The following is a 14,375-nucleotide window of genomic DNA, read 5'->3' on the forward strand; positions in this document are numbered from 1 at the left end:
AGAATCATCAAAAGTTTCACGCATATATTTCGTTTCTAAAAGCTTTCCAGAACATACTTCTTCATTAGCTTCTTTCAAGAGGAAAAGGGGGGACATCCCTGAGTTTGCCTTGCTTTTTCCGCATAGCCGTGTAACGCTACCTCGTCAGAACAATGATGTTTACCAACAGATCATTAATTTCAAAATTAAAATTTTTTACAAGGATTTTTTTCCTGTTCCCATCAAGTATTCTCTTTCCTTTTTTTTTTTTTTTTTTTTTGTTGATATCGCTTTCCCATACTCAGTACTCTGACATTTCGCTTTTTTATAGTTTGATAAACTCATGGTCAGACGAGAAATGTAATCCTAAGTTAAAGTAGTGCCGGGGGCGGGGAGGAGTAGGAGGGGGGTTTCGTAAGGGACTAAGAAGCCGAACCTTTTGTTGTAGAGTATTTTAAAGGATTGCTATTTAGAGTATTTTTAGGTTGAACGTTTGTTTTATTGAGCCTCGCCTTTTTACGCTTTCGTGTTATTTTGATAAATTTATAGTTTTGATCATTTATTTTTAGTGTGTGCTTGAAATTGGCTCAGTTCTTACCTTGCTAGACATTTTAATCGCTTGTTCTGGTTGAGAATAATTAGTTTGCTAGGTGGTCATGTTTGGGTTGGTAAAACTGACCTTGAGCTTTACCCACACTAAGATCCAGTTTTGTGCGCGTGATTTTTGTATGCAGCTCTATCATTGGCGTTTAATTGGTTCTTTGGTGCTCGCCAAGTGCTTCAAGGCGAGCCACCCTATTTCCCCCTTTGCAAAACAACGAATACGCTGCGGAAACTCCCACGGTCAGCTAACCCAAACATGTCTACGATTTTCCAACTTAAAGCGTTGGTTCCTCACGCTAGAGCATGGTAATGATTATTATTAGATGCATAGAGCGTTGCTGTAGTAGCTCTCCAGAAGAGAATAAAGAAGAAAATTACAGAGTCTTAGTACCTTTCGTTAATTCGTCCAAGCGAGTGGTAAAAACCCCCCAACACTTTTACACTTTTAAAGTTTTTGTAGCTTGCAGCTTTTTCAGGCTTGGCTGTTGATACGTAAGTTTCTAACCGATTTTTTGGCTTTTGCGAGGAGCCTTCTTTGTGGTGGTCCAACAGTTTGACCACACATTTGCATTCACTGCCAATCGCCAATTACATTCAGAAATCCCACCGGAATCGTTTTGTTTAAGTAATTCATATCAGCACTAATTTAAGATTTGTCATTTACGGTAATAAAAGGAGTAGAGAAAATACCTTTTAATTCATGTGTAATAACACATGAACTCAGTACCTTAGAGTCTCAAAAGTAACGAAACATCCAAGCGAATCCTGTGTTCTGATTGGCTACCCGAGCGGGTAAGATGGGCCCATCTTGCCCACCTTGATCCCGCGCCGAAAAAGAAGTGCGTGGAGCGGACTTACAAATGAGGAGCCTTCTTTTTTGTGGTGGTCCAACAGTTTGACCACACATTTGCATTCACTGCCAATCGCCAATTACATTCAGAAATCACACCGGAATCGTTTTTGTTTAGGTAATTCATATCAGCACTAATTTAAGATTTTGTCATTTACGGTAATAAAAGGAGTAGAGAAAATACCTTTTTATTCATGTGTAATAACACATGAACTCAGTACCTTAGAGTCTCAAAAGTAACGAAACATCCAATTTGAATTCGGTTGCGGCGATTCGTTCTGAGCTATTCTGGGGTTCAATACGATGATTTATTACATAGCTGACAGCGCATGCGGGCAAGATAAGGCGAATCCTGTGTTCTGATTGGCTACCCGAGCGGCTAAGATGGGCCCATCTTGCCCACCTTGATACCGCGCCGAAAAAGAAGTGCGTGGAGCGGACTTACAAAGTTCGTAACTTTTGGACAATGACGACAACGAAGTCGCAAACATCGGCAGAGGACAGTAAAAAAAAACAAAGAAAAAACTAAACGACCCTCTCGGGTTTATTATGCTACAAACGCAGTTGGCTTTCTTTCTCGGCTCTCGAAATAATAATAATAAAATAAATAAATAAATAAATAATGGACTAATATAGCGCCATATCTGACTGCTCTATGGCGCTTTACGATACTGAGTTAAAAAGATAATGACTACAATTGATTTAAGACAAAATAATTAAGACAAACAATCACATAGAATCACAAAATATTTGAAAAGATAGCTTTTTAAAAAGGTAAGTCTTCAGACATTTCTTAAAAGCAGCCAAAGACTGAAAAACCAGGCTGTCTCATATGAATGGGCAGAACATTCCACAACCGTGGGGCAGCCACCGCGAAAGCTCTGTCACCTTAAGACTTTTGAATAGACCTTGGGACAACCAGAAGAGACTGTTTGGATGACCTGAGACTACGACTGGGGATATGCAAGTCATTCTTGATTCTCATTGAAGCCAAATCTTTTTTCTATGCAGTAAATCCTTTATTTACCAAGCCTGCATGGTCAAGATGGCTGGATATTAGCCCCGTTCTTTTTTTGCGTTGTTAAATGTACCGAGACAAATTCGAGGTCCCCAAAGATGCAGAAAAAGAACTCGGCCAATACCCAGCCATCTTCTGGCCTCACGCTTGGTCAATAACGCATATATCACGGACACAACTGTTTTTCTGTAAGTATTCTCTTGTGGATAAAAGAGGATCTAAGGCAATGGTTTCACATCTAAACGGTGACAAGAGAATCAAACCCATAGCCGTGGCTACCCGTTGATGTCAGCGAAGTGGTCCTTACTCACAATAGTGAGCCTTACATAAGGCAAAATTTATGGCATGGAAAGAGACATTGTATAATTTCTCATTGAAAAAAGCGCACTCGATCGTAATACAAGAATATGGCATGTACGGTTCAGATGATTGTGCAGAGCAGTGTAGGCCTGGCGTGCCCGATATAGATCCATCGAGATAAAGTGGGTGCGATCTGCAATCAGTCAACAACAGGGCGCTAAGGGGTCCTCGATAGTCAAACACTCGTCTCGTAGAACACCTCAAATAGGTCACAGACGTCAGATGATCCAGACAAAGACTGTCTTGTGACTCTGATGGCTCTTTCACGTTCCACCTGAGACATTTGGTGATGAGTGTCAACACAGCAAGGGAACATCCATGACTCGCGTGAGTTCGCGCCAAACTTTTTGCAACAGCACGCGATCAGCCGGGTGAACGATTTGCCTCGAACACTCCTGAAGATGAAAGGATTCAGAGCGCTGTTTAAGTACATTGCAATATTGCTGAATGTAAGTAAATCCTGAAAGTGTGTGTTCTGTTGACCCTGAGCAAAATCGTGCCAAATCCACACCAAATGTGTGGGTAACATGCACACAAAAAACGTGACAACAACAATGATGAACATCTTTGTAACTTTAAGCTTTTGAATTGTGCGCTTCCTGGTGTAGTCCCTCTTTGATCTGTTGCTCCCTTCCAGCATATCATTGAGCTTTTCAAGTTCCATTCGTACTTTTTTCCCCGCTCTGAAGTAAGAAGTAGCAATTACAACAATAGGGATGACGAAAAAGATCGTAAAGTTTGTCAGCGTGAAAACTCGAACGTGCCAATGCTCGGGCCATTTTTCCACGCAGTTTTCTCCATCAAGCCTCAGTACAAGTGCGTAGGGAATTATCACCAAAATAGGTGCGATCCACGAGACACAAATTGCGATCTTTGCCTTTCTCGGAAGAACCCTTGGTCGAAGGAAGGGTTTCATTACAATTCGCCGACGTTCCAAACTCATTGAGAGTAGTGTGATCACCGAGACTGCCATGAGTACTGTCTGCAACGGATACACAACGTAGCACATGATCGAACCGAACGGGAATCCTCCGATGAGACGTTCTGTCAAGTCAAAGGGTATGCTCACAGCACATGTTGCCAAGTCGGTGAGAGCCAAGTTCAGAATAAGATATTCACCAACCCTTAGACTATGACGGCTCAATAATGAGTGAAAAATCATACTGTTGGCTGTTATTCCAACCGCAGATATTGTGAAATACAGAACGACTTCGATCATTCGTAGGGCAGGCAGCTGTGATGAGCTTTCTCTTGTATGGTCAGTGACGTTATTGCTTGCAAAAGCTTCCATTTTCAGGAAAGTAATGATCTTAAATCTGTGAGTTTTCCAAGTGAAATGTCTTTTGCCTGTGTGCAAAACACATAAACCAGAATATTATTTTTAGGACATTAAAAGAGGTTGATATAAAACAGTGCAGACTCCAAGCTAAAGTACTTTGAACTGCTAATGGTAAAAAAGAAAAAAAAACCGAGCGCGATTTTATATCCATGCACCTTCAAAGTTTTCAACCTCTCTACTGTACTGTAGTGATAAAACAATTTAAAGTTCCTCTGTCGAGGATAAATCACTTCGCTTGGAATTTAGGCGGGTTTTCAAAAAGCTGAATTCGGAAATAATTTGATATATCAGCTGGAAGAGATCGCTACTTTTGTTTGCCTAGGGGCATCCCTAGAAATGTAGCATGAACATCTAGCATATTCGTTCAGCCAGAATTCGAAGCTGCGGATATATTGTACGAAACAGAGCAGACAAATACTGAAAGTAGTAAATGTTTCTCAGCTTTATTCAACATTTTTAGTGAATCTGTTTTTTTCTTAAGTGGAACTAAGATTGCATGAGCAACGTACTTGTATAACATCTCGGATTACCGCCCAGATGCAGAGAGTAAAAAAGGGTAGTTTTGTTCAATTGATCGCAGCAACAATATATCTGCCATCATTTACAATGAGGTAGGAGCTATATCAGACATTTTAGTTCCTATTAAAAAAAAACCTCTAATGCTGATCAGGTATCCTCTTTATAATATCAAGTTCCGATCTCAAATTACGGAAAAAGCGTTCAATCTTTTCTACTTTCCTCAAAGCACTCAAATGTCTTTTTTTTTTTAACATATCTTAATCAAATTGGTATAAACGGAAAACAAAAACCAAAATTTCAGAGTTGTTCTCAAAAGATGCCACACTGAAAAAGTTCACTTGCATTGATTTTAATATTGAATTAGACAACGGACTCTGGTCGATCATTCTTTGGTTGAAACAGCCGGATATTCATGTGCACCGAGGTTTCTACCAGCTTTAATTAATTTCTCTTTAACCCTTTCTTCTCCAGTACTGACCAGTAAAGAGATTTACCTCAGCATTGTCTTGTTGAGAATACAGATGTTGAGAATAAAGAAAAGTTCCAACCGTGAATATTACTTAACTTAACACCAAATTCTCCAAGGCAACAATCTAGAAAACGGGTATGAAGATTCAAATTTAGATGAGCGAAGTAAAAGGATTAATGGGTGCATCTCAAAACTATTCCATTAGTTAATTTTGTTGCATTTGTATACGGGCAAATGCAGAGAAGTTTAGTTGGGTTTATTCCGATACTCTAATTATATTTCGGAAGACAACGTGCAAATAATGAAGAAAACGAAACAGCGAAACATGGTAACGTTTTTTTTTTTAAAAGATCTCGTGCTTAATAAAAGAAATTGTAAACAAAACTCAAAACCATTCTCAAAGGGAAGGATGAGAAACCAATTACTTTACAAAATAATGATATTATGATAATTTTTTTTTTTCATGTCCGGGGGTTGAAATCATCGCAACACAACCAGAGTATATTTCAAATCAGTTTTCAAAATGCGAGAACAATATAATGCGCAGAATTTCATGAACATGGGAACATTTTTCTTCGTTTCATGTTATTTTACAGCATTGTTTATATAACTATTTCTGAAATTAAGAGGAACTTGCTTAATACTAAACAATATGCGGTTCTAAGCTCTGACGAGCAGTGTCTTGTGGAGAGAGCCAATGTGCGTATGATGCACGATCCTTCGCAGTAGATAGCGCTATTTAGGCCGTGAATAGCGAAAATCAGACCTGAAAAAAATCAGGCCTGTACGGGATTCGAACCACTGACCTCTGCGATACTAGTGCAGCGCTCTACCAATTGAGCTAACAAGCCAACTGGGAGCAGGCCGTTAAGTTGATTCGTAATAAACCCGTGATAATAAATCAGATACAATGAATATATGAAGTTCACTGTCTTAATTACGGCCTTACGAAGAACATGTACAACAAGCCTGGTAGGCAACTGAGGCGAATTGTGCAGCCATGTCGGTAACACTATGATCACACTTAGGAAATTCATTATACATTAGAATTTCCAAGATAGGTGGCTTTAAAATGCATTATATTTGTGATTATGAGAAATTTCAATATTATTACCTAAAAACGGGTGATTGAGTGATGAAAAAAGATCCAGAGAACCACTTAGTTTAAATTTTCAGAGTGCAGAAAAATTGTCAATTCACCACTTAAAACGGCACTGACCTTTGTTCTTGAATCCAGTTATGAATCAAGGCTTCCTAGTAAACCCCTAAGGAGGCAAAATAACTAAGGTGGCTTAAAATATTTCCAGGTTTGTTTTCGTAGTCTTGAAACATCCTCCACTTGCGGATCACTGCCCGCGTTTTCTAGTTACTCTTTCTAGCTCTTTCTCCTGAAGGCACCTGCATGTTTCTTTCGTCACCGAAATTCGTGCAAAATATCAAGTGATGGATCACTTCACCTTACTAATTGTCGAGCACAATCTATTGAGATCTTCTGACGAATTGTAAAGTAGAAATGACCTCTTATGCTTCCGTCAATTTATCACTGTGTCAGGGATGCCTAACCGTTTCATTGGATGAAAAAAAATCAATTTACATCCAAGGGATGCCTAAGTGTTACTAATTGCTGCTTCTTGTCGTATTACAGCGATTCGATTTTATTTCGTTTTGTGAGTGATTGTGCTTGACTTGAGCCTCAGGGTGACGTTTTGTTTGAACGCGTTATGCGAAGTTTTGTGACAGCTGCACGACCACGCCCTTCTTGATATGTTGCGCAGTATATCATTAAGATTACGCAACTGGATTACAAAACCACACAGTTTTTTTTTAAGTTGTTGGATCGGTGGGCCGCCATCTTTCCTCAAAATGATAATGACAAGCCATTAAACAGCGAAACGATATTTGAGTGGGTTCACCTACGTTCTTTGATCCACGCTTCCTTTATTGTGACTCAGATCACAGAAAGGTCTTTGGACCACTACGTGAAATGACGATTCTCGCCATATCTCTCTATTGAATTGTCAGTCTCTGTTTTCAGATATTGCTATTTTTTGTTCACCCGTCTATCAGTTAGTCTGTCGGCATCCTTCACCCCAGACCATCTTGTACTTTCATTGTCTCGTATTTACCCGATAAACCAATGACATCAAAGGTAACCACATCAAATAATCGACCAATTTTCAGCTTAGCAGTTAACGTTTCTTGTCAAAAGGGGAGTGACTTTCTTCTACTATCCTTTTTAGACTTTGATCAAATTGTTGTTAAAACCTCCGATATTTCAGTCGAGTTTCTACCGCATTTGTCTGCTGGCCATTTGTTTTCTTGGAGGGAGAGAGGCGAAGAAAAAAATCTGTCTCACAACAGTGCATAGGAAATTGAATAAATGAAAGTCAGTTTGGATGCTGTTTGTCGGTCTGTCTGTTTTGTCTGTCAGCGTCTCTTAGCAACGACAGGCTCAGATAAAATAATATTTATCTGTAAAGGCTAAAGGAGACTGAGAGCAACCTTAGAAGTCTCAACAATCAAGTCAATCATGTCCAGCGTCACAAACTCATGACTAAAAAATATTAAACGTGTTGTATGAAGTGCTAACAAATGATCATTCACCTCATTGATACAGCTTGAAACATTTTATTGAAGACAATTAATTCATTTTGAAACATACCAATATATTTAACTGGATACAAATCTACAATCCGTAGACATAGAATGTTTTTTACCAACTTCTCACAATAGCAAAGTACAAAAACTTTTACCAGCAATGCAAACTTATTAGCGATACTCAGAGTGCACAGACGCCATTTCCTGCTCTTGCCAATATTTTTTTATGTTAAAAAGCTTGTTTAGTATACAAAATAACACTTAATAAAATCATTATTCAAAAGCTGTCTTCAAACACACAATTCTCAGATGTATCTATAATTTTGTAAGTACAAACTGTACACAAGGTTTTAGCACAGAAAGGTGTTTAAATAACTTAATCCATAGCAACATGTACCAAATCTAGTGAGTATTTCAGTCACGATATTTTACCACTTGACAAACTTCTCATTCAAAACCAGTACACCTTTTTGCAGGGTTATGCCCTGATCCATTCTAAGCTTCAAACTGAGGCTTGCTAAAAGACTTTCTGAGTATCGTAAGATAAGAAAAACAAACACAGTTTCAGTTTAGATTTTTGTCTTTTTTTTTTTCCCTTTCAACACATTCCAGAAACCAGAAATCTTTTTAACCTGTGTAATTGGACTTCCTGGAAACAGCTGTTAACACAGATGAATTTTTTGCATTACAGTATTTCTGTTAAGAAGTGAACCTTGTTCACATCCAAAGAGATAGAAAGTGGTCCAGTGTGTACAATAAAAATTCACCATAAAGGTATATCTTTTCATAATGAATCTATTAATTCTAGCAACATTTCTAAAGCCCATGAGCACTCTTCACACTTTCCACTTCTTTAATTTTGCTTGGGGAAGCACCATCATTATTTATGTACGCATTCATATTTCAAGACAGCAGTAAATCTGGGCTGTACAACACCAGAAATCCTCCATAAACAGAAAAGTGGTTTATTAGTGAATTTTTTATGAATGATTGGGTTGTTATCACTCTTTCCTTCCTTGAACATCTAGATTCCATATTTTGAAGAGCATAATAGTAATCAGTGAGTCCTTGCAAATTCTTGTCTTAACCATTGAGAGTCCTTATAGAATCTTGGATCTCCAAGTCGCAAGGCTGTTCTCTTGTAGAAGTAATAATATAAGACAGCTCCTGGAGGAAAGAAGCAACAATAATAAAATGGACGCCTAACAAAAGCTTAAGATAATAAATTTTTTCTTACAAGTAATTTTATTTAAAGTCAATAATGTAAGAAGTGGTTGCCCAGTCTTCTGAGCTGGTGGCTCATGTTAAAAACACTCAACTCCAGATTGAATTGGAATTTGGAATGTTAGTTTTTGCGGAGGGAGGAAAACTGGAGGACCCAGAGAAAAACCCACAGAGCAAGGACAAGAACCAACAACAAACTCAACCCATATGTGACGCCAGGTCCAGAAATCAAACCTGAGCCACAGTGGTGGGAGGTGAGCACTCTCACCCCTGGCCATCCCCGCGCCCCATCGTAGCAAAGCAATATCATTTATCGTCAAGTGTTTAATGGGGCACTTGTGAACAAGTATTTCAACTCTTCTTCCCTTTCAAATGGTTATGATATAATCACATTCAAAGTAAGAATATTTTTGTTTGCTCACCACCACTTATTGCATGGTCTGACTGAAACTGTATGTTTACATCTACAAAGAGATGTGGTTCTCATTGACTTCTCCTACATGCTAGTAAACTGGTAGAAAGTGCAGTATATTGCTTTTATATAATTAACTTAAAATGCTTCAATTTTCCATAGGTTTACCTCTGCATTAAATCAGAGGTTCTTTGCCAATTAGGGTACTCATGGTATCTCCTTTATTTTGTTTTATAACATAACTAAAGCAAAGCGCGTGCTCTGATTAGTTAATTCAGCATCTACTATTTGCCCATGGGTGCATGCTGCTGACGTGAGCAAATGCTAAGACTATTTCTCCGCGTGTGCTTGTTTTTTTCTGATCACATAAGATTTGTTAAATAAAAGGGCACTCTTGTTCCAATGAATCAATGTTATGTTATAAAACAAATGGTGAACGCCATAGCATGTTCTATTGAGTTATGGATACACGCAGGAGGTTTGCTAAGCACTCAAGAAGCTAGAGTCACTCTCGGCTATCGCCTCGTGCGACTATTACACTTCTTTCGTGCTTAGCAACCTCCCGCGTGCATCCATAACCCAATAGTACATGCTATGGCGTTCACCATTTGTTAAATATGTAATAGTACAAAACATAACAATATAACAATATAAAATCATCAGGACAACTTCTTGTAAGTATTTACAAGATATTTATGTCAAATGAAGAAAAAAAAGGTTAATGGCAAAAAAAATAACAAAAGTGAAATACACTTACCAACTCTTTGAAAAACAAAAAGTGCTTGGAAAGCTTCATTCCAAATAAATGCCTGGGGGGCACCCCATTTTAATGTCTAAAAAACAAGATTAAAAAGAAAGACAATCACCTCTAGATGACAAAGTGTGCAGAAAACCTGGGGTTTATGTATTGGACTTCTAATAGGTTCAAATTATCAGTTTTTGCAGGGTGGTGGCATAATTCAAATGATGTTGCATTGTGTTCTTTGATGTCTTTATAGTACAGCAATTACTCTTACAGCAACCCAGTAAAATACTGAGGGTAAATTGTACTGGACTTTACTTATTCAGAGACTGTAAACCTCTGTATCCTTCCATCCCAGCAGTTAAAGCTACAAACAACAAATATATCATATATTATCCCATGGCAATGCTGTACATGCTCACAGCTCAGAGCTCTTGTTTATAGACAACTCTACATGTGAATTCACTTTACTAAATGAATTGGAAAAAAAACTTTCTCAATCTCTTTGAACAAACAAAAGTGTTTCACTTGTACATGTGGTTCCTGGTGTTTGCAAACATGTAAACCACACACATATTCCACAAGCAGTGCAGTGTACACTTAGACTGGCATTACATGCATACACATGCATTTTATAACCGCCTCCCGGTTATAAAACGCCTCCCAGTTAGCTCAATGGATAGAGCACTGGACTGTTGTGTGGGAGGTCAAGGGTTCGAGCCCTGACCAGACCAACATTCAGGGTCTTAAAATAATTGAAAAGAATTGCTGCCTTTCTATAACATCAAGAAAATAATGGTTAGATATTCTAGTCTTCTCGGATAGGGACAAATAAATGGAGGTCCCGTCTCCTGTAGGGTTGGGGTAGGAGACGTTAATTTCCCACACACGAGATTACTGTGTGATGGATGTCCTCCCCTGGGATGGGATGTGTGGGTATATTGGGCCCGCAGTAATTGGTGCAAGCTGTTGCGGTGTCCCTGCTGGTTGGCGAAGCTGAATAAATTCGTTAAATAAATTCGTTAAATTTATCATGTGTGGATGTGGTGCAACCCCTCTACCTTGCATTGCATATGATTCAAACAGCCTTAGAAAACTCTTTCATAGCAGAGGCTTACTTGCCATTACCTGATGTTTAATTACTGATAAAATCATTTGCACCACAAAGATGCAAGTGTATTGTGATGTAATACCTAACATCAACTTTTCCAAAACTACAACCTTAAGCTTACCATAGTCCATACATGAAGCCCCACTGATAATGCTAAGTATAACACAGAAATAAAAATGGTAGTCTTGAATTTTCTGATTAGTAGGGAAACCAATCCAGCTTGAAAAATGTATGTGTTGAAAAACACCAAAAATACCACAATGATTGCAAAGATAATGCAGAGATCTTGAATTCTGTGAGGGGACAAAGAAAAATTGTTATCAATTAGAATATAATTTTAACTTCATCACCAACACAATTGCTATACATGTGTATATGTCAGATAGAATTACCTCTATAGCTGGTTATATAATGAAAATAATGATGAAAATTCATTTGTCATTATGATGTCGTTAGGAAATCTGATTATTACTGTAAACATGTATCTTTGAATCATTAATGTCCTATGCCAATCAAAGCTGTTGAATACTTGCAAATCACTGCTGAATACATTGGTTCATGAAGTGACATGTCTCCAGTTGACCTTATCAGTTGAACAAAAGTGGCAGTATATAGTTGAAACCTTGGGATTCAAATCCAAAGTGTCTACATCATGAAAAGAGTATATTTCATTACATGAGGGGCAGTTCTTTTTGGTTTTTTAAACCTTTGCATCTTGTTAAATGTACAATGCTTCAAGTCAGATTTTGTCAGTGCAGTCTCCACTGTTTCATGTGCGTACATTTCACAAAACACTAACCTTAATGCTGTCATAAAGACATTATCAGAAGCATATGCATTTGCACAACATTAATTCTCAATTCACACTTGGATTTGCGGAGTAGCTGTATTGTGGTTAATATCCCTCTGTATCATATTACAACAGACAAAGACCAGATTGCAAAATCAGGAGCTTTGTTGCCTACTTCAAGCAACTGAACCGAAAGTGCAGATTGAGTGATGTCCGCTACTGACAGAGGCTCTTTAGTAAGCCCAACACATTTTTCAAACATGACATTGTGGCTATAAATAGAGGCTTAGAGATATAAAGAAGTTAAGTAAAATTGCTCAGGTGATTACAGAGATGCGTGCAGTCTTACTGGTCGACAGTTGCATCAATCTTCCAATAATCACCCTGTGCAAGGAGATTACAGGAAGGGCGTTTTTCAGATTGAACTGATTGCAATAGGCTTCATATCAGAAATTTTAAGCCTGTTTAATACTTGCACATGAATGCTGACATGACCACTCGATATCATCTAGAATTAAATCAGTTTTTGCTTCAGTCATGTAATTTATAAGTGGATGTTGTGACTGAAAAGCCAGACCCTGTGTCTCTGTTCTTTGATGTTCAATAAATTGGAAGCAAAGAAATAATATAGAATATTTCTTTTTGTCTTGATAATCACCAGGGCCTAGTTATAAAAAGGACAGATAATGCTATCTAATGGATAAATTGCTATCCAGCAGATATGTGATAGCAAAACATACTGTGCTATCTAATGGATAAAGTTTTATCAACTGAGCAGTGTTATACAACCTCTGAACAAAAGTACTATAATAATGATTTGCCTCGGGCTCAGTGAACATTGTTAACTACTTCTGAAAAGATTACGTCCAGCATGCCAATCAGTTAGATTCAGGCTGAAATTGGACATTAAAATGCAAAATTTCTTTCTTCCCTCTGTGTAGTCTCAAAGGGCTAAATTTGTAAAAGGACACTAAAAATAATATTTTTGACAGGTTAATAAGGTGCTACTGTTTCAAAATTTTAACCTTCAAGCTATTTTCAATTCACAAGTATCTACTTCTATGTCATATCACAGTGTCAAATACAAACTGAGGTATTAAAGGTCAGACTTAAACCATTTAGCAAAATAAGTTAAGAAAGGTGAGACTCTAGGGAAAAAGAGACCTGTCTGCTAAAACCTTATGTTGTGCATTATATAGAAAAAAATGTTTTAGGTCAAGATCATAACGATAGTTAGAAGGAGTAAATGGAATAAAAACAGAATAACGTTTTAGTAGTGTTGAAGAAATCAGATCAAAACAGCTGAACATGTGGATGACTATGCACGTTCTTGAATCGCACAAAGCTGAAAAAGAAGTCATCATAAAATTCTGATCCGTCTCTGATAAAAACAAACCTAAAACAGTGATAAAAGTTGTCAGAAGAACATACGTGATCACAACATACGCTAGCGTGATTCGAACCAACGATTTCGGTAAAATGGTCAAAATTTATAAATTCCCCTCTGGAATCAATCAATTTAGACAATGCTGTTGGCGATATTATCTCCATGAATATTTACAACTTTCTACTCGTTTCTCACAAAGTTTTGACATTTTCGCTTTTTATTCTCAACCTTGAAGTTGTTAATCTGACGATGCCACATTCAGAGTGAGTAATCGAACAGTAATCCGTTCGTGCGTCAATCAGGAGTTAAGGAAATACTACGAATGATCTCAACATAACATGCATAAATGTTTTACTCTTACACAATGTTCAAGCCTTCGTGACCACACGAGAATTGACTGTATGCTTGTTGATAAAGTGGAACAGAACCGGTTGTTTTGCTGACATAAATAACAAAAAAATAATCGGAAATTTTCCACTGACGCATCTGATAACATCCAGAAGTTATCATTCGTAAAAACATGCAAACTCGACTTTTGAAAAACCATACCTATATGCGGTTTTCAAGGGACACCACATCGCCCCAAAATATAAAGCACCGTTTAAATGTTCTGAATAGAAATCAAGGTTACCTGCCTCGAGTAAGAAGTTTACTCAAGAAAAGTAACACTAGCGATCATCGACTGCAGAGGAAAAAAAAATTTTGGAGTCGGAAATGCCCGCTTAAACACCCGTAGAGAAAGTTTACTCGATAGTGTTGAGTTACTCACATGTACAACACAAGAAGGACGACATCTGCAGTTCGGAAGAGCTCTCCAAACGAATTAATGAATAAATCTACGAAAAGGAACAAAAGTTGCAGGTAAACTACGAAGCAAAATCTTGATACTCTCATCCTCTGTCAACCATGTTTGTTTGACAACATTGAATGAATACCGCTGACAGGAGCAAACTGGTAACTAATGGCGGGAAACG

General features: G+C 37.9%; 2 protein-coding genes across 2 annotated transcripts; both read right to left on the reverse strand.

The window, feature by feature from the left end:
- Nucleotides 1-1,950: 1,950 nt before the first annotated feature.
- LOC111331416 (galanin receptor 2b-like) lies at nt 1,951-6,540 on the reverse strand. Its single transcript, XM_022936520.2, has 2 exons — nt 6,357-6,540; nt 1,951-4,157 (listed from the first exon to the last, which is right to left on the reverse strand). The coding sequence occupies exon 2, from the start codon at nt 4,099-4,101 to the stop codon at nt 2,986-2,988; it is 1,116 nt and encodes a 371-aa protein (XP_022792255.2). The 5' UTR covers nt 4,102-4,157; nt 6,357-6,540; the 3' UTR covers nt 1,951-2,985.
- Nucleotides 6,541-7,749: 1,209 nt separating this feature from the next.
- LOC111331392 (transmembrane protein 138) lies at nt 7,750-14,339 on the reverse strand. Its single transcript, XM_022936498.2, has 4 exons — nt 14,171-14,339; nt 11,346-11,517; nt 10,129-10,204; nt 7,750-8,902 (listed from the first exon to the last, which is right to left on the reverse strand). The coding sequence occupies exons 1-4, from the start codon at nt 14,293-14,295 to the stop codon at nt 8,793-8,795; spliced, it is 483 nt and encodes a 160-aa protein (XP_022792233.1). The 5' UTR covers nt 14,296-14,339; the 3' UTR covers nt 7,750-8,792.
- Nucleotides 14,340-14,375: the final 36 nt, after the last annotated feature.

The sequence above is a fragment of the Stylophora pistillata genome, chromosome 1 (assembly GCF_964205215.1).
Source record: "Stylophora pistillata chromosome 1, jaStyPist1.2, whole genome shotgun sequence".
Taxonomy (NCBI): domain Eukaryota; kingdom Metazoa; phylum Cnidaria; class Anthozoa; order Scleractinia; family Pocilloporidae; genus Stylophora; species Stylophora pistillata.